Source organism: Podarcis muralis, chromosome 12 (genome assembly GCF_964188315.1).
Source record: "Podarcis muralis chromosome 12, rPodMur119.hap1.1, whole genome shotgun sequence".
NCBI lineage: Eukaryota > Metazoa > Chordata > Lepidosauria > Squamata > Lacertidae > Podarcis > Podarcis muralis.
In genome coordinates, this window is record NC_135666.1 from 2,432,764 (window position 1) to 2,460,709 (window position 27,946).

At 45.6% G+C, this 27,946-nt stretch overlaps 3 protein-coding genes across 6 annotated transcripts; 1 reads left to right on the forward strand and 2 right to left on the reverse strand.

The window, feature by feature from the left end:
* Positions 1-2,780: 2,780 nt before the first annotated feature.
* Positions 2,781-12,003, reverse strand: LOC114607313 (GTPase IMAP family member 4-like). Of its 4 annotated transcripts, none has more exons than XM_028750416.2 (3): positions 11,849-12,003; positions 4,384-4,445; positions 2,781-3,583 (listed from the first exon to the last, which is right to left on the reverse strand). In XM_028750416.2, the coding sequence occupies exons 2-3, from the start codon at positions 4,400-4,402 to the stop codon at positions 2,865-2,867; spliced, it is 738 nt and encodes a 245-aa protein (XP_028606249.2). In that variant the 5' UTR covers positions 4,403-4,445; positions 11,849-12,003; the 3' UTR covers positions 2,781-2,864. The 4 variants fall into 4 exon arrangements, with proteins under 4 accessions (XP_028606249.2, XP_077772788.1, XP_077772787.1 ...); XM_077916662.1 differs by lacking the exon at positions 11,849-12,003 and adding an exon at positions 10,156-10,323; XM_077916661.1 differs by lacking the exon at positions 11,849-12,003 and adding an exon at positions 9,619-10,289.
* LOC114607282 (GTPase IMAP family member 8-like) lies at positions 9,981-18,531 on the forward strand. The gene is made up of 6 exons (XM_077916685.1): positions 9,981-10,020; positions 12,131-12,237; positions 13,278-13,320; positions 14,173-14,855; positions 15,949-16,689; positions 17,226-18,531. The coding sequence occupies exons 3-6, from the start codon at positions 13,293-13,295 to the stop codon at positions 17,319-17,321; spliced, it is 1,548 nt and encodes a 515-aa protein (XP_077772811.1). The 5' UTR covers positions 9,981-10,020; positions 12,131-12,237; positions 13,278-13,292; the 3' UTR covers positions 17,322-18,531.
* A 1,995-nt stretch (positions 18,532-20,526) lies between these two features.
* LOC144324980 (uncharacterized) lies at positions 20,527-22,468 on the reverse strand. Its single transcript, XM_077916656.1, has one exon. It carries the CDS (start codon positions 21,898-21,900, stop codon positions 20,542-20,544), a length of 1,359 nt encoding a protein of 452 aa, XP_077772782.1. The 5' UTR covers positions 21,901-22,468; the 3' UTR covers positions 20,527-20,541.
* Between the last annotated feature and the right edge of the window lie 5,478 nt (positions 22,469-27,946).

The following is a 27,946-nucleotide window of genomic DNA, read 5'->3' on the forward strand; positions in this document are numbered from 1 at the left end:
AGTTTATTCTTGCCTTGGTCCGATCGCCGAGCACGAAGCGGCACCGTTGCTAAGCTACGGGTCCGCCCCCGGCCGCCATTTTGTAATCGCCCACGTGGCTTTGAGGTGGCAGCCATTTTGCGATAGGCAACCAAGTGTGGGAAGGCCCTCTCACCACAAGGCCAGGCGGACAGCATTGGTCTTTTCAACACAGCTGCTGGGTTATAATTCACTGCTAAATAGCCCTATTATTGCATGAAAACAGACGCGCGAAGGGCCGATACCCCTTAGCTTCTAAGGCTTTATACATCGATCGGTACAGCCCAATTATTTGATTTTAAGTGAATTTAGGCCTCTAAGAGGATTGGCGGCTGATTCCCAATTGTGCTAAGGCTTATTATTTTCCTGCAGTATATCTTTAATTTGCTGATTTGGCTAAAGTGCGGAGGCGCCCAAAAGGGATTTGCCTGCTCAAAGCAGTGCATTGACTGGTAATGTGAACTGGTTATATATTGAATTAATTAAATTTTTTGATTTAATTGGCAATTAATTCATTTGGTGGATAGAATACAAAGCCTTAGCGTGTGGCTCTATAGGGCTATATTTAATTCTGCAGGGATAGCCCTTGCTTGTTTCCCAAGAGGCTTGCATTGGCCAACATTTTCTGGCCCTATGGCTCAGCCTAATATCATTTAGTGTTGGCAACAGCGTTTTAACTATTCATAGAGGAAGGTCACTTCCAAGTTAAGCAGTTCGCTGTCATTTCCGCTTACTCATTTTAGTTTGGGTTGGCAATACCAACAATATAAAGGCTTAATTTTAGCCGAATATCTAAATTATCAGTTATTAATAAATAGTATTTCAATAATAAAATAAATATAAATAAATAAATAAATATTAGTTATAAATAAATAAATAATTATATATAAATAAATAAACAAATAAATAAATAGAAATATAATAAATAAATAAATAAATAAACAGCACAAAACGAAAGAAATAGCATAAAATTTTGCATATTACATAATTAAGAGATAGTTCAGTAGATATTCAAGTAGTATGGCAAACAGGGGCAGCGCGCAAGCACCCCAGCTGGCTGGCGCCCTAGTGCCCATTGCACCCGGTAATCCACAAGCCATAGCGCAACTTGTCGCGGCAATACAGGCCTTTTATGCGCAATGCGGGCCTCCGGCAGCCCCAACGTCCTCCATAGTGGAGCTACCACAAGATTGCATACCTGACACCCCACCCAGCCAGCAGGGCCAGGCAGGGCCCTCCTCAGCTGGGGCTGGCACGGCCACGGCACAGCATGGCTCCAAACGGCCCCAGACACGCTTGCAAACCGCACGTGCACAGCAGTCCAAGGCTAGTACCCAGAAGGCCAGGCCTGGTGTGCAGAAGGCCAAGACCAGCACCCAGAGGTCCAGGCCATCTAGGGCCACCTCCTCTAACGCAAGTCAGGAGGCTTTAGGTGTTCCTAGTGTTTTCCAGGAAACTCCACCCCAGCGCAGTTCGTCGGAAGGGTCATCCTCAGACGATGAGTTGCCACCCCAGCAAGCAGCGTCGGCGTCGAGCGACCCAGCTCTGCGAGACAGCAGCTCCCGCGGCGGAAAACGGAAAGCCAAGAGGAAGCACGTGTCCAAGAACAGCAGGAGGAAGGACCCATCTGACTCCGAGGAGGACACAGGTACTTCTTCTTCTGAGAGTGATAGTGATGTGCCCATGGAAACGTACTGGGGGGAGGGCGAAGAGACAGGTGCCCCTTTGTGGGTCCATGAGAGGCGGGCCAATTCGCACCGAAAAACCTTTAATGGGACCCTTGAGTGGAAAGATGGGGCGCTAGTAGAGGATGTAAAGGTTTCAACTCACTCATCTACCGATTTTATCTTGGGAAATCACCTTTCTAAGAGGAAAAGGGATAAGATACTGAATGGGGATTTCATAGATATGTTCACGCTGCTGCCGCCGGCACAGGTAAAGGGAAAAGGGGAGAAAAAGAGGTTTTACGGTAAGAAAAGATACAGGACCCCTCGGGCGGAGCGAACATTTGAAAACTGTTCCCATCCCAACGAAAGAACAACGACAAGAAAAACTGATGAGTTGTGCAGAGTTGGCAAAGTTGACACACAAACTACGGGAGAAGGACAATCGTGACTTCAAGGAAGATTGGGAACTTTTTATCAACTATTTTTTAAAAAAAACAAAATGACTTGGACTCCTTGGCAGGTTTTGAATAAACATCCACAAATTTATTAATAGAATATATGATAGATAAGGTGCTGGTATGTACAATTTTTAACATGCAGAGAATAATATGTGCAAGCAAATCAGAGAGGGGAGCTGAGGGAAGTCTTTGGTGGGGGGGGGAGAGGGAGGGATGGGGAGGGGGGATAAAAAGGGGGGAGATAATGTAATTGATTATTTGGATTGATAATTTGTTTTGTTGAAATTGTCTAATAAAAATATATTTTTAAAAAGTAAATACATGTTGATCAATCGCGTTTCTATTGTTTGCTATGACAAACTACGCAGAACTATATGCATTTCCACATAAGTAGATGACAAAGTGGAATGCTGATTTATGCAAAATTAAAGCAATTGCAGTGGAACAGAAAACACTGGCTAAAAGTACAAGTGGAAATCAGGACAGACAGAGGCATTTTAGCACATTCCTACTGAGAGTGAAAATGTTCTGGTGTTTAAGTGGATCCTTCTCACTAGATGCATTACAGACTCCTCTTCTTTCTTTCTTTCTTTCTTTCTTTCTTTCTTTCTTTCTTTCTTTCTTTCTTTCTTTCTTCTCTTCTCTTCTCTTCATGAATTTCCCTTTCCACTTCCCTTCGTATTTCCCTCTTCATCCTCTCAACCTCTTCTCATTGTACTTATTAGAGTATATTACATGCTGAGCGAAATGAATATAATAAATCATTTGCTGCCCTGGCAGCTGCTTCCTTTTCCACCTCCTCACGTATTTTCCTCTTCATCTTCTCAATCACTTCTTGGTCCTCCTCTAGCATGTCTTCCGTGTAGCAGGGGGCTGCCTTGTTCTTTTGGACCAGGTGGTCGATCATCCCAAGCAATTCGGCCACCTGCTCCTCTCTTTCCTGCCCTTTCGCCTTGTTGTTGAAAGCCAGGCATCTCCCTCCACACTGAGCGATCTGGTTCTGCAGATCCTGGTCTCCCTCTTTCAAGAACTCTTTCAAAGGCCTATCGTCCAGGTCTTCCTTCCGGGTGAACAAGATGATCATGTAGTCCTTGGCTTTGCAGCTAAATATCTTCTGGATTAACTGAGCAACGGCTTTCTCCTCTTTGCTGAAACGAGTCAGCTGAATGACTTGTATGATGACATGGGCTCCTGGGTAGATGTACTTCACGCAGGTCTTGATTTCCTTGGTAGTCACATCTTCTGGAATATTTGTGTCGAAAAAGCCAGGTGTATCAACCACCACAATTCTCCTACCACCAATGACAGTGTCCTCTTTCTGACACTTTGCTGTCACGGAGGTAGGAGAGAGGCGTGATGAAAACCTTTTGTCACCCAGGATGGTGTTTCCTGTTGCGCTTTTCCCAGCTCCAGTTTTGCCGACCAGGACGATTCTCACTTCTGCAAGAAAGAGGCAAGAGATGGTGAGCAACTCTTCTGCATTGTCACCAGAGAGGAAACTGAGGGGAACATGGGCACCAACCCTCCCCTGCCCATCTCCATCACCCAGGAGCTGTGGGGAGGGAGAAACAAATCGGTCAAGTTCTCCTTCCCTCAGGTTCTCCTTTCTCCAGACTTAAGTTCAGTTCTCCACTTTTTGGCATGACAATCTGTACACATTTAAGTGAATTTAACCCAATACATGTGCACTTATTCCCACTATAAACATTTCTGCAAGCAATTTCCCCTAATATAATTCATTTCTCCACAGATATATGCTTATTTGTGTGCAAGGTCCCAGGGTAAGTTACAAATAAAACACAAAGTTAAAAACAGGTTAAAATTACAGAAATAAGACGGGTGCCAAAGTTAGACACCTCAAGCTTCAAAAGAGGTGCACCTTCAGCATTTGCCAGAAGCTGCACAATGAAGGCTCCAGGTGCTCCTCTCTGGGGAGGAAGTTCCACATCTATGGGGCCACCACAGAGAAGGTCCTGGGCTGACCTTTTGTAGGTGGTAGAACAACCAAGAGGACCCCTTCCCCCAATCATAGCACCCAAGAGGGTCTGCAAGGAAAGAGGGGGGTCTTTCAAGTATTGGAGACACGAATCATTTTGGTCTTTAAACACCAATGTGAGCACCTTGAATATGGTCTGGAAACAAACCATGAATCAAGCTAATGTCTCTCCCATGGTTACACTGATTCCATCCAACACCGTCCAGGAATCTGCGAGAATGAGATAAAACCAGCTCGGTCTTACCTGTGCTTCTCCCAGCCATATTCAGACAAGCAGAAAAATTCACAAGCCAATATTCAGGATTTCTAGATTGGAAGCAAAAGGAAACAGAATCAGCCAATGGGGAGCTTTCTGTATTAGGCAGAAATGTGTGCTGCTCCCCCCAAAAACTTGCCTCACAGAATTCTTTTTACACTTTACAGAGGGATCTTCCTAAGTGTCTGCTGTCCCAAATATTTGGCCATCATGTGTGCTGAAAGGAAAGGATGTCTTGGGGAGAAATGGCAGGTCCCACAAAACAGGAATGGCCCTCACTGACGGCTGCCCCAGAATGGAGGCTGGTCAACTGGGGCAAGAGGGACACTGCCCCACCCAGCCCAGCTGGCTTTCCCAGCCCCCACTTGCTCCCCCTTCCTTCCTTCCTTCCTTCCTTCCTTCCTTCCTTCCTTCCTTCCTTCCTTCCTTCCTTCCGCTCTAGGGTGCAGCTTTGAACATCTTCTTCCTCCTCAGCCTCAGAGTTGCCTTGGTAGACGTCAGTAGGGAGGAGGATGGGCACCACAACAGAGAGAGTTGACTCCACCCATCAGTGGTTCTGGCTCCGCCCACTCTTGGGCTCCCTGCCTCCCACCCCTCCCCCAATCCAAATGGCCACCCCTGGGACTGGGAGTTTCTTTTTCTATTAATGCTTTTTATTAATTTTTTGTTACATAACATAAACCCAAACATTAAAATATAACAACAGCAGCAACAAAAACTAAAAAGAAAAACAGAGAACAGATAATGAACACATAACCATATAACAAATAACGAACATATAACCATAAATCCATAAATTCTTGCCCACAAACTTATGTTACCCTACTTTATATTTCCCATTCTTCTTCTTTCATTTCTAATAGACTTCCTTCCTCCTCAAAGTGGGTCTATTTTCCTACTTGTTAAGCTGTTTCTTTCTCAATTCTTCATTCCTAACCTTCTCTGTCCACTATACTTCTAGCGCAAATTGTGGTTTGTGAAAATTATTCAAAGCAAATCCAGGTTTTTATTTGGGGACACTGATTTTTAAAAATAATCTCAATATATTCCCCACTCTTTTTGGAACTTTTGGTTAGACTGTCCCCTAATTGTGTCCTTCATTTTTGCCATTTCAAAATATTCAAATAGTCTATCCTGCCATTCTTTTTTTGTTGGTACTATTTCACCTTTCCAATTTTTTGCTATTAGTATCCTTGCTGCTGTTGTTGCATATAAAAATATTCTCTTATTTTCATTTGGGATGTCTGAGTCTAATATGTCCAATAAGAAAGCTTATGGTGTGTGTGTGTGTGTGTGTGTGTGTGTGTGTGTGTGTGTTTAAATATTTTTTTCAGCTCTTCATATACAGTATCCCAAAAATTCTTAATTTTTTTGCAGCTCCACCACATATGTAATAGTGTCCCTTCTACCTGATTACACCTCCAGCACATATTAGATTTCTTTTTAAAAGATATTTAAGGTATTTTGCTGGGGGTTATATACCACCTGTAAAACATCTTCCACAAATTTTCCCTTAACGAGTAACAGGCCACAAATTTCCATTCTTTGTTCCACAACCTTTCCCACGCTGATAACTGAATAGTTTTACCCACGTCCATAGCCCACTTAATCATTACTTCTTTCACCTGCTTATCTTTTCCCTCCCATTCTAAAAGAAATCCATACATTCTAGAGATTACATTTTTCTTATATTGTATTAATTCTTTGTCTATTTTTTATTCTTTATTCTTTTTATTCTTCTCTCGCAAAACCTTTTTTGATATCTATCTTAAAGACCTCATTTATCTGATGATATTGGATCCATTCTGTCAGATTATGTTTAATTTCCTCATATTTTTTCAATTTCAATTTATTGCCTTCTTCCCCCAGTAGATCTTTATATGCAGCCCACTCCATTTCCAAATTCTTCCTTTTAACTGCTATCTGGGTTCTGGGTTCCAGCAAGTCTTTGTATTTTTCCCATACCTTATATAATGGCTTCCTTATAATATGGTTCACAAAGCCTCTATTGACTTTCAATTTTCTTTTGTAATTGTTATATGTTGGAAATCAATAAAACTATACAGTGGTACCTCAGGTTACATACGCTTCAGGTTACATACTGTCAGCGGCTGCCTCAGGTCCCAGCTCACAAAGGACCAACGCCAGTTGCTCTTTATAAACAAAAGTCTTTATTGTGGTTCATTGTTGGTTTGACATCCGTGGCGCGCAGCGCTACGTCTGAGTCCTTAGACCGGCGAAGTCCCGTCTGAATCCGCCCCTCCTTTACACCAGTTCAATACCCGAGCTTTGCTCCACCTCTTCCTTTCCTCCCTCTGCTCCTTTCGCCTCCGGGTCCTCCTGCCCTCTGGGGTCCCCACCCTCCTGGACTCTTCGGAGGCGGATTCTTCTGACTCCTCCCCCTGTCTCCGGCGGGCTTTGGGACCTGGCTCCCAATCCGGATTTTCTGCTGTCCCGCGTGCCTCTACATTTGAACTTGGCGCGCGCGCCCAGCCGCCCACTTTCCTCCTAACGGCTACACTGCTCCCTTCACTGCTTTCTCCTTCCGGGAGGCTGGCCGGCCCTGCTCTCTCCTCCGCCCCTCCACTCTCTGACGGAGGCGTAGTCAGTCCTGCCTCACTCCCTCCTCCTGCAGGAGGAGGCTTTTGTTCTAATCTGTGGGATTCTTCCCCCGCGCTGTGCTCTGGTGGGGAGGCTACCCCTGATTTCCAGCTGCCGCTTGGCGACTCCCCACTGGCCCCCCTTGCCCTGACCCTGGGGGCCTCCTTCTGGGAATCTTCTGATTCGCTGGAGAGACTCAGGGAATCTCTCTGGTCACTGTCACACCCTCCTGCGCTCCCCTCCGATTGTTCCCCTTCGCTCTCCATCTCCTCCTTCTCCTGTGGCTCAGTCCCTGAGCCCCTGACACATACGCTTCAGGTTACAGACTCTGCTAACCCAGAAATAGTACCTCGGGTTAAGAACTATGCTTCAGGGTGAGAACAGAAATCATGCTCCAGCGGCACGGCAGCAGTGGGAGGCCCCATTAACTAAAGTGGTGCTTCAGGTTAAGAACAGTTTCAGGTTAAGTATGGACCTCCGGAACGAATTAAGTACTTAACCTGAGGTACCACTGTACTTATTAAAGAAAAAAATAGGACTTGCAGCTAGGTAAGTATTCATAGTGCAAGTCCCACTGAACTCTAGACCAGTGCTTTTAAAATCAAGAAGATCTGTTCCATAGAACTGGATTGGGATCAACGGATCTGCATCCTCAAAGGGATTCTCATCTGTCTTGACAATCTGAAAGTGGGATAAAGTGGCTTGGAAGTTCAATTCAGGGGAAGGTTCTTATTTTATTTTATTACTGCATTTTTCTTTGCTTTTCCCAGAGCTTAATTTTCAAAATACCACCTTGTGAATGTACATTTTTCTTGCCCTTCAAGTGTCCCCTGAAAAATGAACCGTTTTGGTAAGACCCCAAATCCACACAATACCTTATTTTAGGGCAACTCAAGGGGAGGGGAGGAAATTCTTTTTAAAAAGCTCCAAACTTTATTTGGTAACCGCACTTATCTCCAGCCCAAATAAAGGCCACCTGTGCAATTGCATGTGCTCACATGGATCATTTGGAACAATCCCACCATTCTGTCTCCTGTGTAAAACTTTCTGGGTTGGGAGTGGGGAGGAAGAGAAAAGACCCTGATCACAGGGCAGCCAGGAGTTTTGTGGGGGGGGGAGGGCAGAGCCGACATGATTTGTCAGTTAAGTATTTTTATTGTTTTACTTGAACTAGGTGGGGGGGCTGTGCCCCCTGCCCCCCCTTAGCTATGCTCATGACCCCGATACCAGTTAAACAATTTCACCTCCCATTGACTTTAATGGAGCAATTAAGCCAGCCAGTCTTTCACTAGAAAGTTCAGCACAATCCCTTGTCTATGTAGACTCAGAGGTAAGCTTCATTATATTGCACTGGTCTTACTCACATGCTAAGTGTCCCAGGATCAGGGTCTCAGAGATGCTCAAGGGCTTCTGCTTTCAGACTGCAGGCCCATAAACCTAATCCTGCAATTAGGTTAGTTTTGTATTTTGGTTATTATTGATCCCACGGACGTATTTCAGGACTGAAGGCTAGGTATGTAGGGTGGGGGTGTCAAGTATTTTTTGTTCCCCCACAAACAAACCCTATGCACATTTTCATGCAGTAAGCTCCACAGAACTTAATGGGGCTTCACACACCCCCTCCTTAAATTGTACTATTAAATTTCAAAGATATGGGGCTTTTGCTCCAGTTAGAACCACAGCATTTTAGGCTTAGAGCAGACATCTCTCTCTCTCTCTCTCTCTCTCTCTCTCTCTCTCTCTCTCTCTCTCTGTGTGTGTGTGTGTTAACCCTGGCCATTGAGAATCCCAGCCTGTGTGTCTGTGTACCCAAATGCGGGGGGGGGGGGGCGTTGCCAAGCTGGGTCTTTGACCAGGGCGAAACAAAGGCTACTTTTGCACCTGAGAACAGACTTCGGAAGCCCTTGAGTCCAACCACTGAACAAATTCATTATGAGAATTGGCAGACTTCACCCCTTTAGAAAGGGTGACCATGTCTGCAGATTGCAGCCATTTCTGGCAGAAAAGAAAATCGCCCCAGAGTTCTTTACAAATGCTCTTTAAAGGGTACCCTGTGCGGAAACCGAAGTTTTCTGGGCCACCCCCTCTTGGTCCCATAAATTCATCTCCATTACCCCCTAATCTGCTGTGTAAAAAAGGTAGGTAGTAACACAATTGTAACATTTTGCACGACAACAACAATTGCACAATCATTCAAAACTATTTCGTTTAATTCATTCAACCATGCTGGTGAACTTGATTCAGTGATACCAGCTTTTCAAAGCCATTTGACCTCCAGCGTCCCCCCTGCCGCCCCCTTAGGCAACCCCACTGCCCCCCAACCCCCAAGCACGGGGTGGTACCTCCCAGTTTGGGGGCCACTGCCTGGCCGGCTCTGCCTGCAGGTTGGCAGGCTTAACTCTGTGAGGAGAGGCTCCTTCGCCTAAAAGTTTCACAGGACGGAAAGGGGAAAGAATGTTACAGCCATTTCGAGAGTCACAATTGTCGGGGGTGGGAGGAGGGGGCGGAAACAGAGCTGCGTTTCCTACATATCTGACAAGTCCCAAATTAAAAGGCGAACAGGAAAGACACGGAGCATCTCCAACACAGACTGATCTGCTTCCCAAACCTGCAGACTCGGACCTTCAACTCTTGCAGCTGCTGCTCGCGCCTCCCCGGCACCAAGCTGTGGGTCTCTAAGGGAAGTGTGGGGTTCCTCTGCCTCTCGGGTGCTTCTGCAAGCCCCACAGAAGACTCAGTGGGGCGAGCAGAGTCGTCTCCGCTTGGCAATTCTCTTTTGGTGAATGAGAAACAAGTCAGAGAAACCTCCCTGACGTCTGAGAAAGGGCTCTGGGCTGCTAGCCAGAAATATTTGGTGGCACTGCAGGGTGAGAGGGGGGCTGGATTCGCCCCTCTCCGTTTTATTCCCCTCTGAACCGAGTCCCTGGTCCACGAGAGAGAGAGAGAGAGAGAGAGAGAGAGAGAGAGAGCGCCCATCAAGCGCAGCTGCTCTCTCCAAGCAGCGCAGACAACGCGGAGAAGAAGGTGCGCTTCTTTTTCTGCGTTTGGGAACCCCAGGCGTCGCCTTGCGCAGAGTGGGGCCCTCGCTCCGTCTCGCGCAATGTCTCCTGCACTGACTGGCAGGCGCTTCCCAGGCGCAAGTCTCTCCCCCAGCCCCACCTGGAGAGGCCGGGGATCAAACCTCGGACCTTCTGCATGCAGGGCAGCTGAGCTGATTCTCCCTCTTGGCGAAAGATTCCCTTGCTCTGAGTTCGAGTGCGGATGGGCTGGAGAGAACAGAGGAGGGAAGGGGGAGATTCCACTTTGACCGGCGAGCCGAGGTCTTGATCCCTGAATTATTTTCCCAGCGCCCTCCACCCCTCCTTTCCCGATTCCCAGTGATTTGGGAAGAGATGCCAACGAAGGATTGATTTTTCAGAGGGACCCTTTCTCTTTCCTCTGCCTCTCCTTTCTCTATCCAATTTAATAGAGAGATTTCTTTCTTGCAGGGAGAAGCTGTGTGCCGAAAAATCCCTGGTGTGGGGCAGAAGAAGTCATTTCCATTCCTCCCCCCTACTGATTTTTTCTTTGTCTTTTTGTACCCCCCCCCCCATGGCAAAGGAAACACTTGCAGCTCTAATTCTGGGATTTGTCAGTCTCCATGTCTGCAAATTTCAGGCAATTCTGGCGGGGGGCGGAGGGGGAAAGGACTTGTTCTTTTCAAAATAAGCTTTAAAACCCCTAAAAAGATGTTCCTGCAAATTGTCAGGCTCAATCCACCATGGAGGGACTCCTTTAACTGCTAATTTAATAAAAAGGAAAAGATTCATTATTATACACGCAAGCCAAAGTTTTGCTTCCAAGAGCTTCACGACTCAAGATTTTCTTCAAAAAGTTTTTATGTGTTTTATGTTAAGATAACCTCAAATTAATTTTTAAAGGTTTTTTGGTCCAAAATTGGGTGCAGGAGAATTTTTTGAAATTTTCGATTTTCAGGCGATTTAGGCTAATGCAATTTCTGCGTCAGTGTAGGAAAAACCTCCTGTTTTGCTTATTTTTCAATGATTGGGCTTATTTTGGTATCAAAATAAAGGTAATTGTGGTCTCTTTCAAAATAAGGTATAAAAATGGTATTAACTGCCACAGAAAAGGGTCACCGACTATTCAAAGTGAATTTTTGTCATTTTATTCCTGGTAGGTTCAATAAGCCATAGTGCGCAAACCACAACTAACACATGTATCATACTTTTGTTGTAGAATGGGCTAACCATGTACTTGTTATAAAAATAAGGAGGGTGTTTTTTGTGGTTATAAAATAGATTGATTTTTAAGTAATTTTTTTACAAAACAAATTACTTCTTTGGACAGGTTTAATGTCTCTTTGAACCTGAAATAACTCTCACATTCATGAGAATAGTTAAAATTGTAACCTCTTATGTTACAGTGTCATCAGATATGTTTTAAAAATTAAGTTTTATTGATTATATAATAATAAAATGCATCTCAAACCCCTTGTTCATTTTATGGTGTAAAACACTTCTGCAAGAAATTGCATTAGCCTAAATCACATGAAAATTGAAATTTTCAAAAAATTCTCCCATGTCCAATTTTGGACCAAAAAAACTTTAGAAATTAATTTGAGGTTATCTCATAGGTATCTACACAAAAAAATTTTTTGAAGAAAATCTGAGTCATGAGAGCACGGTCGAGTATTAAAATCAGGTTGTTTGGCGTGGAATGACCCAAGAGCTCTAACCCAGCCTCTAGCAACAGGTCAAACAAAGCAGACCTTGAGCATCTCTGAGGCAGGTTGAGATACAGAAGAATTAAAGTCAAACCTTGTGGCTGGTGCTCCCTGCTCCCAAATACTAACCTGTGGTCCGTCTGAGGTGTGGGTCTCCCTCCGTGTGGGTCTCCTCCTTCTGCTGCTGCTGCTCTTGGCTGCTTCTCCAAGAACTGCAGGAGACCAAATGCAGCTCCTCTGAAATTATCCTCCCAGAGGGCAGTTTTGTCCTCTCCTGTAGCCAATAGAAACAGAAATGCAATTCCGGGAAGCTGTTTTGGCTTCTCAGAACATGATCTGGCTGCTAGCCATGAATGCTTTTGGGGTGGGTGGGTGGGTGGCGCTCATGCTTGCCTTCTCCATTTTATTCAGCTCAGAACAGAGTCAGCCATTGACCGAGAGGGAGAGAAGAAACTGCAGAGCAGAGGAACCATCAAACACGAGAGTCTTCTTCAAGCTCCAGAGGCGTCACAAAGAAGGTACTGTTGGCTTCCTTGTCTGAAGCTCCTTTTGCAAGGAGATGTCACCTGGCTCAGCCATGCCCCACCTGGAGATGCCAGCAGTGAAACCCAAGACCATCTCTATGCAAACCAGAGGCTCAGCTGCTGAGCTGTGCCCCCTGCCCCAAACCACATGGAGAAAAAAGGAAGCTGTTTTGTACTGAACCAGACTGACTGGTCCATTTAGATTAGCATTGTCCACACTGGCAGACAGTGGCTTCTCCAGGGCTTCTGAGTGGGGAGGTTCCGCGGAGGGGGGCTGGAATGGCGACATGCAGCAGAAGGAAGCAAGTGGGAGAGAGTCCACTGGCTGGAGGGGGGGAGGGAACTGGTTGGCATCAGCCCCCTCCCCACTGAAAAGCAGCTGCCTTCAAGAGGTGGTCATCTCTGAAGGGTATTTTCATCAGGACTAGGCCCCAAGGAGTCTACAGACCATCATCCTGAGTGGCTGTAGCTCTTCAGGGCCCTCCCCAAACCAGCCCACCTGCCTGGGAGCTGCAGAAGGGAGGATATCAGGCCAGGCTGCCAGGGACCCCCAAGGCAGAAGCAGGTAAGGGGGGGGGAGATGCAGCTCTGGCTGGAGGAAGGGAATATCCGGGTGCTTTCCCCCCCCCGTTTGAGGAGTGGGGAGGGCGAAGCAAGTATGCCCGCAGATGTAGAGGGTGGGAAGATTCTGGCAAGAGATTGTGAAGGGCAAAGTGTTAGGCATGTTTATTTATTAATGCTTACACACCTGTTGGTGATAAAAACCACACGCCTTCAAAGCCGTTTCCAAAAAGATAGAACAATGAAATTATCAACAGGAAAAATTAGCAAACCTAATTTAGGACCAATGCATGTAAAAAAAAGTCATCAACTGCCTCCCTAGTAATTGAATCCCAAATCTGCAGGGGCAGAATATGGTGCTTTGAGGTTCTTTCAGGGTTGTGTTTACATCCTAAGCTTCCTCTGGTGATGGAGAGGAGTTTGGGCAAAGCAGGAGCTAATGAACTTCATTTTCTGGTTCTCTTCCGGCTCAGCATTCTGCCTGGACAATGGATGAATGGAGAGCGGAAGTTAGAGGTAAGTCTCTCCCTTCTCCTGACCCTCCTCTGAAAGAACCACGTGATGGGAATGGGGAAGGTTGGACCATTTGTGGGCCACAGTTGGAAGGGTGAGGTGACCCCAGGTGCTTAGGGGAATTGTTGCAGTGTATGGACCCTGCATGGTGGCAGTTCGGGGGGCGAATTCCCAGGCAACAATTCTGTGGGAATGTTGTGGATACTAGGAGAGGATATTGTGATTAAATATTATCCTTCCTCACTCATGCTAGTGAGCTAGTAGCAGAGCACATTCCCTTGCACATTGCAGGAAGTGAGTTGATGGATTCGTCAGAACCATTTGAATTATGCAATCGAGTCTGGCTTGTCCAGATTGGATTGTTCCTGGTAAACACCCTTTGTTCCCTCTTAAGAACAGTAATGGCACAACAGTCTTCTTTTAGGAAGTAATGATAAGATTTACTCACATTCAGTTCACAGTATGATCCTGAAGGCAGGCTTTTGCTTTTAGTTACAGGGAAAGGTGAGGGTTCATCCTCTAGTGAGGGATGAGCCCATGTGCTGCTGACTGAGGGCCAGCAGACAGCAAAAGGGCCTCAAGATGGAACAAGGTGGAAAAGCGAAAAGGGAAAAGGGAAGGTGGCTGCATGACAGGCCCTTTTATGGGGTCTGCCAGGGTCACGCCCATCTACCTGGTCACATGCAAGGGGAGGATGCTCCAGTTCAGGTGTGACAGGAAGTCCTCCTGGCTGGAGCAACATCCCCTGTGTGTCCACTCTAGGCAACCAAGAAATGTTGATTTGACTGCTTTTGTGATGTTACATCCCACAAGTTCAGTCCTGGATGCCCAGACATCTTCCTAATTCCTTTCCAGAGACTACCAAGGCACAGGAGAGCAGAACAAGAAACCTCAATGAAGATCTACGGATTGTTCTTGTTGGGAAGACGGGAGGAGGGAGAAGTGCCACAGGAAACACCATTCTGGGGAAGAAGACCTTTGAGTCCAAACTCTCCCCGAAGCCAGTGACCGAGACTTATAGCAGAGAGGTCCGAGCAGAGAGGTGGAAGGGGAAACAAGTCGTCGTCATTGACACTCTGGACATTTTTGATGCTCAAACACAGCATGATATTCCAGAAGTCCAGAAGTGCCTCTCTCTCTGTGAGCCAGGTCCCCATGCCCTGGTGTTTGTGACGCAGGCCGGTCATTTCACCGAGGAAGACACTGTGGCCGCCAAGAGGGTGGAAGAGGTCTTTGGCCCAGAGGCCACAAATTACATGATTGTCTTGTTCACCCGCAAAGAAGACCTAGAGACAGAAAGCCTAAAGGAGTACATAGAGCTATCTGGAAACAGAGCCCTGCAAGATTTGGTGAGGAAATGCAATGACCGTTGCTGCGCTTTCAACAACAAAGGGACGGGAGAGGAAAGGGCCAGCCAGGCGGAAGAGCTGCTGGTGAAAATCGAGCAGATGATGAAGGACAACCAGAACAAGCCTTTCCTGGAGCTTCTTCCAAGAGGACCTACAAGAAGTGCAGCTGAAATGAAACCAGAGGAAGAGGCAATGGACACAGACGAAGGAGGACCAAGTGTATTCCCTGAAGGTAGAGTCAAATTATGATTCTGGAGCAGTTATAGATTTCCCTGAGTTGAGTTTCCCAAGGTAGCCCTTCCTTAAAGAGACCCACCAAATACCTGCTCTTCTTCTTTGTACAAGGAAGAGCTCAAAGGGGAGCAGAATTCTGCACCTAGATGGGGGTGGCTCTGTAACTTGCTAACATTTTGCAAACTACGGAGATGGGTGCAAGAGTTTGCTTGCTTTATGCAATTCAGCACATGAGACCTGTGTTCGAGAATGTTTGTTTGAATCATAGAATCATAGAGTTGGAAGAGACTACAAGGGCCATCGAGTCCAACCCCCTGCCAAGCAGGAAACACCATCAGAGCACTCCTGACATATGGTTGTCAAGCCTCTGCTTAAAGACCTCCAAAGACGGAGACTCCACCACACTCCTTGGCAGCAAATTCCACTGTCGAACAGCTCTTACTGTCAGGAAGTTCTTCCTAATGTTTAGGTGGAATCTTCTTTCTTGTAGTTTGGATCCATTGCTCCGTGTCTGCTTCTCTGGTTTGTTTGTTTGGTTGGTTGGTTTTTGTGGTGAGGTTTCCCCACGACAACTGACTGTCTAAAGGTGAATCAAAGCAAATGTCATAAAATCATAGAATTGGAAGGGAGCCCCATCGTCATCTAGTCCCAACCCTGGCAATGCAGGAATCCCAGCTCAAGCATCCATGACAGACGGCCATCCAACCTCTGCTTAAAAACCTCCAAGGAAGGAGAGCCCCTCACCTCCCAAGGGAGACCGTTCCACTGTCAAGCAGCTCTTGCCCTCAGAAAGTTCTTCCTGCTGTTCAGTTGGAATCTCCTTCATTGCAACTTGTAATGTCAATTCAGGTTTTCCAAGGATTGACATTTGCTCTGATTCAGCTTTAAAGAGCAGGTTTTCTTGGGGAAACCAAGACCAGGTCATTGGACACAGAGCTATAACCTGAGGACTGTGTCTGGGAAGCATGGAGGAAAGGGACGTGTGATTAATATGAACATTCCTTATTCTTTCCCAACAGAGCCTGGGAACCTGAGTCTCTTCCACAAGGATTCAGAACTGCGGGTTGTTCTTGTTGGGAAGTCTGGTGGAGGGAGAAGTGCCACAGGAAACACCCTTCTGGGGGAGAAGACCTTTGAGTCCAAACTCTCCCCGAAGCCAGTGACCCAGACATGCAGGGGAGAGGTCCGAGCAGAGAAGTGGAAGGGGAAACAAGTGGTCGTCATTGACACTCCGGACATTTTTGATGCTCGTCCTCTAACACAGCATGATATTCCAGAAGTCCAGAAGTGCCTCTCTCTCTGTGAGCCAGGTCCCCACGCCCTGGTGTTTGTGACGCAGGCCGGTCGTTTCACCGAGGAAGATGCTGTGGCCATGAAGAGGGTGGAGGAGGTCTTTGGCCCAGAGGCCACAAAGTACATGATCGTCTTGTTCACCCGCAAAGAAGACCTAGAGAAAGAAAGCCTAAAGGAGTACATAGAGCTATCTGGAAACCAACCTCTTCAGGATTTGGTGAGGAAGTGCCAGGGCCGTTGCTGCGCTTTCAACAACAGAGGGATGGGAGAGGAAAGGGCCAGCCAGGCAGAAGAGCTGCTGTCTCTGATTGAGAAGGTGGTTCAGGAGAACAGGGACCAGCCGTATCTCAAGCCACGTCCGATGGAGATGTCACTGAGGTCAGATGGAAGGAATCCTGGGGAGACTTCAAAGCAAACAGCAGCAGGGGAACCAGTGGAGGATGAAATGAATGCTGGAGCAATCCCTGAAGGGCAGCAGAAGAAGAAATCAAAGAAGGTAGGGTACAAAGAATAAGAATGGGGCCCCTGTCTTTTCCAATTGCTGATGACTTACATTGTAGACAAATTCTAGCTTGGAAAAGGAGGGTGGAACAGGGCTGTTTTCAGTTGCTCCAGAGGGTAAGAGCTGAACAAGCAGCTTGAAAGAACAAGGAAAAGGGATTTAGACCAAACATTAGGAAGAACTTTATGGTCCTGGGGAAGAATTTATTAATTTAATGCATTTATATCCCACCTTTATATCCGTGGGACTCAAGGTGGCACAAGTGGTTCTCCCCCCTTTATTTAATCTCCACAAGAATGCTATTTCTATTTCATTAGAGGTTTTTAAGCAGAGTCTGGGCGGGGGGGCTCCCTATTGAGAGGCTGCAGAAGGATTGGGCTAGATGACGTTTGAGGTCCTTCCCATGAGCTTAAGGGGGGGGGTTAAATTCTTGCTTATTTGAGAATTTCCCCCTCCTTCTCTCCCTTGACATCTTTCCCCCTTTCTCTTGACTCCACACCAATCACTTACCCCGGGTTTGTTTCCAACAGGCATTTAGTTCCCTTTGTTCGTACTTTGTCCCAGAATCTGGAGAAGCTCCCAAAGAAGGCAAAAGAGGAGCAGGAAGATCTCATCCTCCAATGTAGACGGAAGCAGTATCATCAATAAACACAGCAGAATAATTTGCGTTCTCCCATCATTATTGCACGTCCTCCGTGTGGCACTATTTCACGACCCTCATTCCCCCTTCCCTTCTCAACCTCCTTAAGCCTAAAGTGGGTTTCACATTTTGGACACATGGAATTCTGTGGCTTATCCACACTTCCTCTTGTTTTGCTGCCTCCCCACAGGAAACCCTCTCCTTGGCACTCAGTTGGAGCAAATGTCAATCGTCTTTCCTAAGGATTGATGTTTGCTCTGATTTGGAGCAGAAGAGGGGGTGTTCCATCGCAGAGGAGTGTGAAAAGGGGGGAAACCACTCAAACCGGTGTTTTCTAGGGACGGGATTGAGGAAGGGTGGACAAGCCCAGTGTGTGGTAAATAAATCAAGAATCCTATTTTAAAGTCATCCATGTTGGTGGCCATCAATATGAGCTTATTGTTCATATGTTGAATTAGATATATATGAGGGCACAAACATATTTTAAATGCTTAGAGCCTCTACAACCCTCTCAGGCCCTGGCAGTGGGCATGGGGAGTTCAGTGGCTGTGTGTGCACCAGGGGAAGGTGTCGAGGGCACAGTTGTGCCCCTGGAAAGCATATTGGCAGCTGCTGGTCTATGAGGCCAGGCTCCAAGGCAGCTGGAACATCCTTTTCTTCCCTTTCTGAGATCACTTAGCTCTTTCTGCCTCAGCAACGGACACCTGGTATCCGTTGCGCACCTGATGCTTCTCATTTCCTTTCCCCCTCCCCTCTCAATAAGTTGACATGACTCCTCCTTTCTCCGGCTTCCTCTCATTGGTAACACAGATTGACAAATGCTCCTGAGTTACCTTTTCAAGGACCCCGGAAGAACTGGGGGGGGGGGGAGTGTGTGTTTACACTGATCTCCTCACTCCTCTGAGTCCCGGTTTTGTCATGGCAGCTTATCAAAAGGTGTATTGAGTGTTGGGGCACAGCCCTGCTATGGTATATTTCTCCTGGTTTCCTTCCGTTCTCACTGTCACCCAATTCACTTTTCCTGCTATTCTGTATTCCATCTGATAACCTTTCCATAGGCTGTTGGCTTAAACGTAAGCTGAACACTGTGGGGGTTGATTTTGTGGGAAGGTTTACTTTATTTTTAAAAAACAATATTTTTACTAAACAATTTCAACATAACCAATCATCAATCCACATAATCAATTACATTATTTCCCCCCCCTTTCCCCCTCCTTCTCCCCCCCCCACCAGGGACTTCCCTCAGCTCCCCTCTCTGATTTCTTTACACATATTGTTCTCTGCATGTTATAAAATTGTGCATATCCTTGCCTTATCTATCATGTGTTCAACTAATAAATTTGTGGATGTTTATTCAAAACCTGCCAAGGAGTCCAAGTCATTTTGTTGTCTTTTTAGGTAATTTGTAAAAAGTTCCCATTCTTCCTTGAAGTCACAATTGTCCTTTTCACGCAGTTTGTATCTCAGTTTGGCCAGTTCCGCGTAGCTTATCAGTTTTTCTTGCCACTGTTCTTTCGTTGGGATTTCCTCATTCTTCCATCCTTGTGCTATCAAGACTCTTGCCGCTGTTGTAAATAAGTTCTTTATTTTTCTTGGCAGGTCTTGTTCTACAATCCCTAACGGGAAGGTTTACTTTAGCAGAGTTAAACAATCCCCTTTATAAGTTTATGCAGTGATCAGCTTGTACTGACTCGTCTGAGTTCTATTAGTAAAGATGACTCCTAGTTAAAAATCCCTTTGAATCCTTCTTAAAGAATACACACACAAATCTGATTCATGTTAATATAAAACTATTTTACTCTCAGATTCATTCAGTTTACAGAACTGTACCTGAAGGCAGGCTTAGGTTACATAACAAGCAAATAAACTAGACTAGAGGGAAGCTGGTCCTGAGGTGAGTGCAACTGAGCAGTTATCTTTCAAAACTACCAGCAACCGACAAACTGGTTGTCACAGCAACCGGTTAGAACATGGAGGCTGTTAGTCCTCTGTCGGAATGTTGCACTTGACTGCAGCTTTACATCCTACAGATTTCACCAATAAGCGGCTTGGAGGGCATCACCCTTGCCTTCCCTCTTGGCCGAGTAAGATTGACACCATTGACCATAACATCCTTCTGGACCGTCTTGAGGGACTGGGAGCTGGGGGCACTGTTATACAGTGGTTCCGCTCCTTCCTCCTGGGCCGTGTTCGGAAAGTGGTGGTGGGGGATGAGTGTTCAGACCCTTGGGCCCTCACTTGTGGGGTGCCTCAGGGTTCGGTCCTCTCCCCCATGCTTTTCAACATCTACATGCAGCCGCTGGGAGAGATCATCAGGAGGTTTGGGCTGGGTGTTCATCAGTATGCGGATGATACCCAGCTCTACCTCTCTTTTAAATCAGAACCAGTGAAGGCGGTGAAGGTCCTGTGTGAGTGTCTGGAAGCGGTTGGAGGATGGATGGCGGCTAACAGATTGAGGTTGAATCCTGACAAGACAGAAGTACTGTTTTGGGGGGACAGGAGCCGGGCAGGTGTGGAGGACTCTTTGGTCCTGAATGGGGCAACTGTGCCCCTGAAGGACCAGGTGCGCAGCCTGGGAGTCATTTTGGACTCACAGCTGTCCATGGAGGCACAGGTCAAATCTGTATCCAGGGCAGCTGTTTACCAGCTCCATCTGGTACGTAGGCTGAGACCGTATCTGCCTGCAGACTGTCTCACCAGAGTGGTACATGCTCTGGTTATCTCCCGCTTGGACTACTGCAATGCGCTGTACGTGGGGCTACCTTTGAAGGTGACCCGGAAACTACAACTAATCCAGAATGCGGCAGCTAGACTGGTGACTGGGAGCGGCCGTCGAGACCATATAACACCGGTCTTGAAGGACCTACATTGGCTCCCAGTACGTTTCCGAGCACAATTCAAAGTGTTGGTGCTGACCTTTAAAGCCCTAAACGGCCTCGGTCCAGTATACCTGAAGGAGCGTCTCCTCCCCCATCATTCTGCCCGGACACTGAGGTCCAGCTCCGAGGGCCTTCTGGCGGTTCCCTCACTGCGAGAGGCCAAGTTACAGGGAACCAGGCAGAGGGCCTTCTTGGTAGTGGCACCCGCCCTGTGGAACACCCTCCCATCAGATGTCAAAGTGATAAACATCTACCTGACATTCAGAAGACATCTGAAGGCAGCCCTGTTCAGGGAAGTTTTTAATATGTGACATTTTAGTGTATCTTTCATCTTTGTTGGAAGCCGCCCAGAGTGGCTGGGGAAACCCAGCCAGATGGGCGGGGTACAAATAATAAATTATTATTATTATTATTATTATTATTATTATTATTATTGCCGGGACAAACGTTGCATTTTCCTGAGAAGAAACTGATAGTGGAGCAAAAGCGGTTCAGCAGGTCCCAGGTATGCCAGCAAGGATAGTGGCAGGTGAACTCGCAGTTCTTGCAGTTGGTTGCATATTGATGAGCTCCAGAAAGGTCTTGCTTCACTTTGACGGTGACTGGGAGCTCATACGCAAAATCTCTGTTGGCCGCCATGTCAGCTTTGTGCTGGTCAAGGACTTGTTCTGTTTGCTTCAGTTCTTCCAGTTTGACCAGCGCAGTTTTGATCTGGGGCAACAGGCCCTGCACAACCGTCTCCAACTCTTTCCGCTCCCTGAGAACTTCCTTCGTCAAAGACAAACTCCTCGTGTTCAGTTTGCTTAACGAGTCAAAGTAGGTCTTCATGCTGATCATACCCATTTTCCAAAACATTTCGTCAATGTTAGGGCTCTCCCCGTCCCCCACGACATTGTTGGCAAACAGGGCGGAATTGTTGAATTTGAAATGCATGGGGTTCCCCTTGCCATCTTTGGCGCATGGAACGTCGGCCGTCTTAATGGCCTCAAGGACCAGGGGAGTCTGTGAATCTGCAAAGGTGGTCAGGAACTGGATGTTCTTCTTGATATCTTTCCCAAAGATGGAGAGCACGGAATCAAAGACGTATTTCTCGGCTGCTGTTAAGCGGTTTGTGGAAGCCTTGACCACGAAGCAGACGCAATCGATGTGGTCGATTCCTCCTGGGATGGAGAAAAACTCCCGGATCTTCTCCTCTAACTTTTTGTCCTGTTCTATTCCTCTCGTGTCTCCGAATCCTGGAGTGTCAACAAAAGTGAGAGAGCAAGGGATCTTGAGACCCTCTTGATAGTTCACCACGTAAGCCCTCACTTCGGATGTCTGGCTTTCTGCTTGGTTTCTGCCGGTCACTTCATCAATAAGTTTGAACCGGAATTCGTCTCCCCATTGCACGCCCAGGATGTAGTTGATCATCCCATTGATGAGAGTGGTTTTCCCTGATCCAGACGCTCCCATCATCATGATCACTTTGTTGGCGATCTGCAAGTTCTCTTTTCCTAGATGGTACTTTGGAGACGTTTCAGAAGCCTTTTTCAGTTTTAATGCATAAACAGAAGGGTCACCCCTTTCTACAAGGATACTTTCTTTGAGATATTTCTGAGGTGGTTTGATTTTACTTCTTTCCTGTGTTCTGGAAGATGCCATCTTCTTTTTAACAAACTTGCTGTCACAATTAAAAGAGAAACACATGTATTAGAAAAATAAATGTACTCTTTTTCCTATCATTATCATTATGATTTTATCACTTTCGACACACGTTGAAAGTACAAAATGCAATAAAAACAGTTCAAAAACATTTTAAAACAAATAGCAGCAACTTAAAAATTAAAAACCCCAATACCAAGCAGACCATCAAGGCACAAACTTCCTTCATTCGGCTGTGAAGGCTTGTTGGAACAGAAAGATGTCTTCTATTTTTTTCTGGGTGCCTGTCCTATCTTGACAGAAATGCTGTTCCACAGATCAGAGGCAGCCACACTAAAAGCCCTGCTCTGAGTTACCAGTTAGAACCTGGGTGCATATCTCGGGTAAGAATTTCTCAGTTATCAAAGAAACAAACAAACAAAATCAGGACTGTCCCAAGTCGGAACATTCAGGTGTGATTCCAGTAATGCAGAGGATCGGGCCCCTTCCAACTCTGCAATTCTCTGATTCTATGATTTGGAGCATATGGGAGACCACATATTCAAAATATTCAAAATCAGCACCAGATGACATCACATTTGGATGGAATTTGCCACCTGTGTGACTGTACTGTGAAATAAGCTACAGAAAGCCAACGGGTCCACTTCTCTTCTGAGAACCCAGATTTGGTGGGTCAATTTCTCTGATGGGGCTATGCCTAAGGCTTTTTAAAACCAGGTCATAATAGATTACATAGAAATATCCTTCCAGTCCTGAGCTCCAACTAAATGGGCAGCTGTGAGCAAATGAGTTGTTAGTATCTTGCTATGTAAATTGGAGTTACATCCCAGAAACATGGAGACTAAACACAACCAGGGACATTTCGAAAAGCATCAAATCCCAAATTTTGCTTACATGCTCATAATACCACCACAAATGGTAGTTAAGAACCTTTCACATTGGAAACCCATCAACAAAAGGGGGAGCAGCGTTTCAGCATGTGGTTTAGGCGCACGGGGGTTTACATATTGTTTTTAGTGAATGTTGATGAATCCGACCATTTTCAATGCACTTCCTTTTCCCATTAATTGATGAAGACTGGTAAAACAAACAAACCAAGGGAACACACAGAAATGTCTAGAATGCAATAGCCCAGATGGTCCACAGCCGCCTGCCCCCTCCCTCCTGCAAGGAAGCAACTGGCAGCAGCAGAGGTGCTCAGCATCTTAGGAAGGTGCCATATCCTGAGTCAGGGCAGGGGTCCCCCTAGTTCCACCCCAAAGCCCGGGAGAGCCTTGCGCTGCAGCCTTCATTCCTTTGCTCCAAGTCTGGGCCCTGTCAGGATGGATTTGTGGCCTTTCCAAAGAGCCAGAGAGCAGGAGGCATCAGCGCAAGATCCCTGTCACCAAGTCCCCTCTGAAATATGCTGTGGTTTACAGCAGCCATGCAAAAGAAGCTTTGGACAACAAAAGAAGCCGCAACAACTTCTAATGTGCAAATGCATCTTACCAGAAACATGGAAAACGGATGACTCTCCCTTTGTCCACAAGTGGCTCTCTTGCTTGAGTTTGTCTCGACTTGCGTTGGTCCCCTCTTAAAGCACAAGTCTGTTTCAGGCACAGAGGCCACTTCTCCTTTTATCTATGGTATTTGGGAGTGACTAAGTGCAAGGGGACAAGGTTCACTTTCAAGGGGAGAAGGAAGTTGCGAGATGGTGGAAGCCGCTCCCACTCGTCAGCATTTCACTCCAAAAAGGCTCTTCAGCAGTGCATCGTAAACTTGGAAGGGACCCCAAGGGCCATCTAGTCCAACCCCTCCTGCGGTCTCCCCACAAGTCGGATCCATGCAGAAACAAGGTCCTTAGTTGCACAACCCTCCCTTTCCTGGTAAGGTAAAGGGACCCCTGACCATTAGGTCCAGTCGTGGCTGACTCTGGGGTTGCAGCGCTCATCTCGCTTTACTGGCCGAGGGAGCCAGTAAAGATATAGATATAGGACACAATATAGATTTTAACCTCTGAGGAAAACTCTGGAAAAGTGACTTGAAGATTACAGCATGTTATTCTTTGAAGGAGAACTACCTGAAAATGATTGACAGATGGTACTTTACTCCGAGTAGGCTTGCTAAGATGTATAAGACAGAATCAAATAATCCGGAGCGATGTGGGGTGAGTGGCGCGGTGCTTCGAATTGACTGTTATTTTCACGGAGTGAAGCCGCATTGCTGTTGCCGGAGAGCGCTGACTTTCTCCTGTGGACAATTGGATTTTAAACAACTACCCGTGAGTAGAACGGAAAATTGGACTATGAAACTTCTTAATTTGGCACCAAAGCGGGAAGGTCGAAACAGGAAGTCCGCCTTCCGCTTTTGTAAATAGATTGAAGCAAAGACATTGCAAGCTAAAGTCTGGAAAGTTGTTTGTAAAGGACTAAATTTCCATCAGTTAAAACTACCAAACCCCCCTTGGAAGCAGGAGAAGAGGGGGGAAATCTTAGACTGTTTAAACCTGCAGAAGAGAGAGTAAAGAAAGATAAATTTCCACCGTCTTGAACCTGGGAACGGGGTGTCAGAGACAGACGCTTTGGGGAAGTTCATTGACTGTGAATAAAATGTTTTTTGACAGATAGTTAAAAAAGAGAAACATATTGATTCCAATGTTCCCTTTTGCATTTAAAAGGAAAAAAATATCTGAAAAACGAAAGGAATTTTGTTGCTGGATCGGCTCTTCAAAAGACGGATACAAACAGAAATTGTTTCCTCTAGAGGGAGCTTGTGAAACTGTTGCTGGAGTCGATCTGGGGAATTCTACAGCTGTAGAGATTAAAGATCGTGAGAACCAGACATTGACCTTGAACAAGAATGTGCCCAGAAGAAGCTTTAGTGCTTGCTTTTTGCAAGACAAGCCCTTTACTGGAACAGCTACATGAGAAGATGGATTTGATGACTGTTGCGGTTAGCAATTTTGGACAAACAGTGAATACCTATATAGAAACCACTCAGGAACCAACCCAGGAATGTGCTTTGACAGGGCAAGTTGTGCAGAAGATAAAGGAGGAGGTTGTTGCTGAACCTCAAGTAATAGAAATGGAGAGAGCCGCGGCCTTGCAGGAACATAAGTTGTTGTTTCTGATGATTGAACCTGGAGAAAGTCGGATTTGGAGAGATGGAGTACTGTTTGGTTTGGAGATGGGAAGTTGGATAGATCCCCCTATGCAGGGATGTTTTGACTTTTGGGATCTGGTTTTGGGCCAGGGGGAGTTTGGAGTTGTGGGGGCCCTTAACCTTGGAGGGACTTTGAAACATGCCTTCAAATATCTTTTGGATTTCAGTGCTGACTATGGAGAATGGGCTGACCTGCCGAGAAGGGATAAAGATATTGTCAAGTTGGAGTCTCCCCGAGATCTACCCCTCAGTGAGAAAGGAAGGAAATTAAGAATAAGATCAGCAGAAGACAAAGTAAAGTGCAGGTATAAACATGAAGAAGACCTGCAGAAGGGACATGGAAAAGACTTAAGAGCCTCGGATAGAAGGTCACCAGGTTGATGGACTAGATGGAAGGGATAGAAAGGACTGACAAAACCCGAGACCAGGAAGAAGAGACGATGGATGAAAATTGGAAGAAAGTTTAAAAATTCATTTAGAGAATTATTGTAAAATTAATGAGTGTTAGAAAAAATGTTGGAATGAAACTATTTGGCTTTAGTAGAAAGGTTAAAAGGAATTATGTATTAATAAGTTTTAAGTTTTAAGCTTTAGGGCTTTTTATGGTAAGATAAGGTTAAAATAAATTAAGGTAATTTAATGACAGAATATAGTGAAAGATGGAAAGGATTTGCTGAGATAATTAACAACTAGAATACAAAAAAGGGAGGTGTGAGGAGGTCGATGAAACAAGTTAACGAAAGATAAAGATTTGGGAATATTGCATTTGTTTTTAATTCTTTTTGTTTATTTTGGTTTTTGGTTTTGATGTGTTGTGTGTTTTGTTTTTTGTTTTTCTTATTGACGTGTATTGTTTAATTTCTCTTTTTGTCTACCTTTTTTCCTTTTCCTTTTCTTTTTCTCTGTAATTTTAAATTCTCAATAAATATCATTTTTTTAAAAAAACAAATATGTGCTGGAGATGCAAAGAGATTGAGGAAATGTTGTTTAATATGTGGTGGACTTGTAAAAGGGTAAAAGGGTATTGGAAAATTATTCATAATGAATTGAAAAAAAATTGTTTAAAAGTACTTTCCCAAAAAAACCTAGAGTCCTTTCTGTTGGGGATAATTCAGACGGAAATTCCCAGGTGTCAAAAAAGGTTATTTATGTATGCTACTACTGTGGACCATGTTTTCTTAGCCCCCAAATGGAAAACGAGCGAGATCCCAACCAAAGAAGAATGGCAACTTAAGTTGACAGAATATGCACAGCTTGCAGACTTAACATATAGAATAGGAGAACAAGAAGAACATATGTTTAGAGAAGATAGGAAAATGTTTATTGAATGTATGGGAAATAATTGTGTACAGCTGAAAATGCTGGCAGCATTAAGATACCGTAAATTCAACAGTGTAAATTAGTTTTGATGGCTGTAATAATGGAATACTGATTGGTATAGTTTTTGTAAAATATGCAGGGATTTATGATATGCAAAAGGAACCGTGGAAAGAGAAGAAGGGAAGTCATTGGCTAACAATAAGCTCTGGGCATTTCCTGGGAAGGGAGGAGTGTATGTGTCTGAGGGATTAACACACTCCATATATATGCATGTGAAATAAGGTTTGCGTGCAGCATAAACAAAACATAGCATGTGAAATGAAACTGCGAGATCTCTGCTGCGCTGTTGTGCAAAGAGGAGAGAAACTGCTATCTTGTTTTGCATTTAAGGTTGAGCAGAAGATAGATACGACTGATATGAAAAATTCCTGCCTATCGGGGTTTCGCACACTAGGGCAGGGTGTTATTTCTAACAGTGCAAATTCTCTGAAATGGTCCACAGCACAAAGCTTTTGCTTTTGCTTTTGCTGTTTACTCCCATAGTTTCCCTGCAGCTTTCTCTGCCTTGCTTGGCCTCCTGAGCAGGGAGAGCCTTCTGAAATCTCAATCAGGGATAGTCCAACCACGAGGTGGGAGAGTGCATGTTCTCAAAGAGCCCCTGTTTTCCAGGGACAGCCCAGGAATTGCATAAGCCATCCCAGTTTCTGATTTGATCCTGGAATGCCCCGGTTTTCCTTTTTCCTCCCCTCGAAGTATCGGAGAACAATTAAAAGTGGTGTGTAGGAGCAAAAATGGACTCCTGTTTACCCTGAAAATAAAATTCCTGCACCAAATGGAGGAAATGGTGATGGTGGCGCACAAAGCCCCTCCTATAATTTTGAAGGAAAAGGTCACCAATCCCCTTTCCATTCTGTAATTGCAATGCTTCAGTGGCCAGCCCTTTCTCAGGAAACACTGGGAGTGTTTATTCCTTAACTGAAAATGGAGCCTTGCGCTGTCTGTTGTTGTTTAGTCGTTTAGTCGTGTCCGACTCTTTGTGACCCCATGGACCAGAGCACGCCAGGCACTCCTGTCTTCCACTGCCTCCCGCAGTTTGGTCAAATTGCGCTGTCTACTCATAAGTAAATCCCACGGTATTCAATGGTGCTTACTCCCATGTAACTGGGTAAAGACTAGGCAGCTTCACACTGCAAGCCGAACCATTTTTACTCAGAAGTAAGTCACACTCAGTTCAATAGGATTTCCCATGGGGCTGCCCCTATAAATACCAGACAGATGGGCGATTAAAGGGTCTGAGGAACAAGGAGGTGGAATGAGGGATGCAAGACAAATTTGATGCAGCTTCCATTGAAAAGTGAAAAGTATTTGGTACGAAGTTGTAAGTGGGACAGGGGGAGGGGGTTAAATATGCTCTCTGTTCCTGTTTTCAAATATGAGAAAAAAGAAGAAGAGTTGTTTTCTGGAGATGGGTGTTAAATAATTCCCTTCCCAAATGGTAAAATTTCAGAACTTTGGGAAGTTCAAGCATGTCTCTCGCTGTGCAGGACCTGGTGTCCAGGCACTCATAAGAATTCACTGTACATTTACAGACAGTGTGGTGTAGTGGTTAAGAGCGGTAGTCTTGTAATCT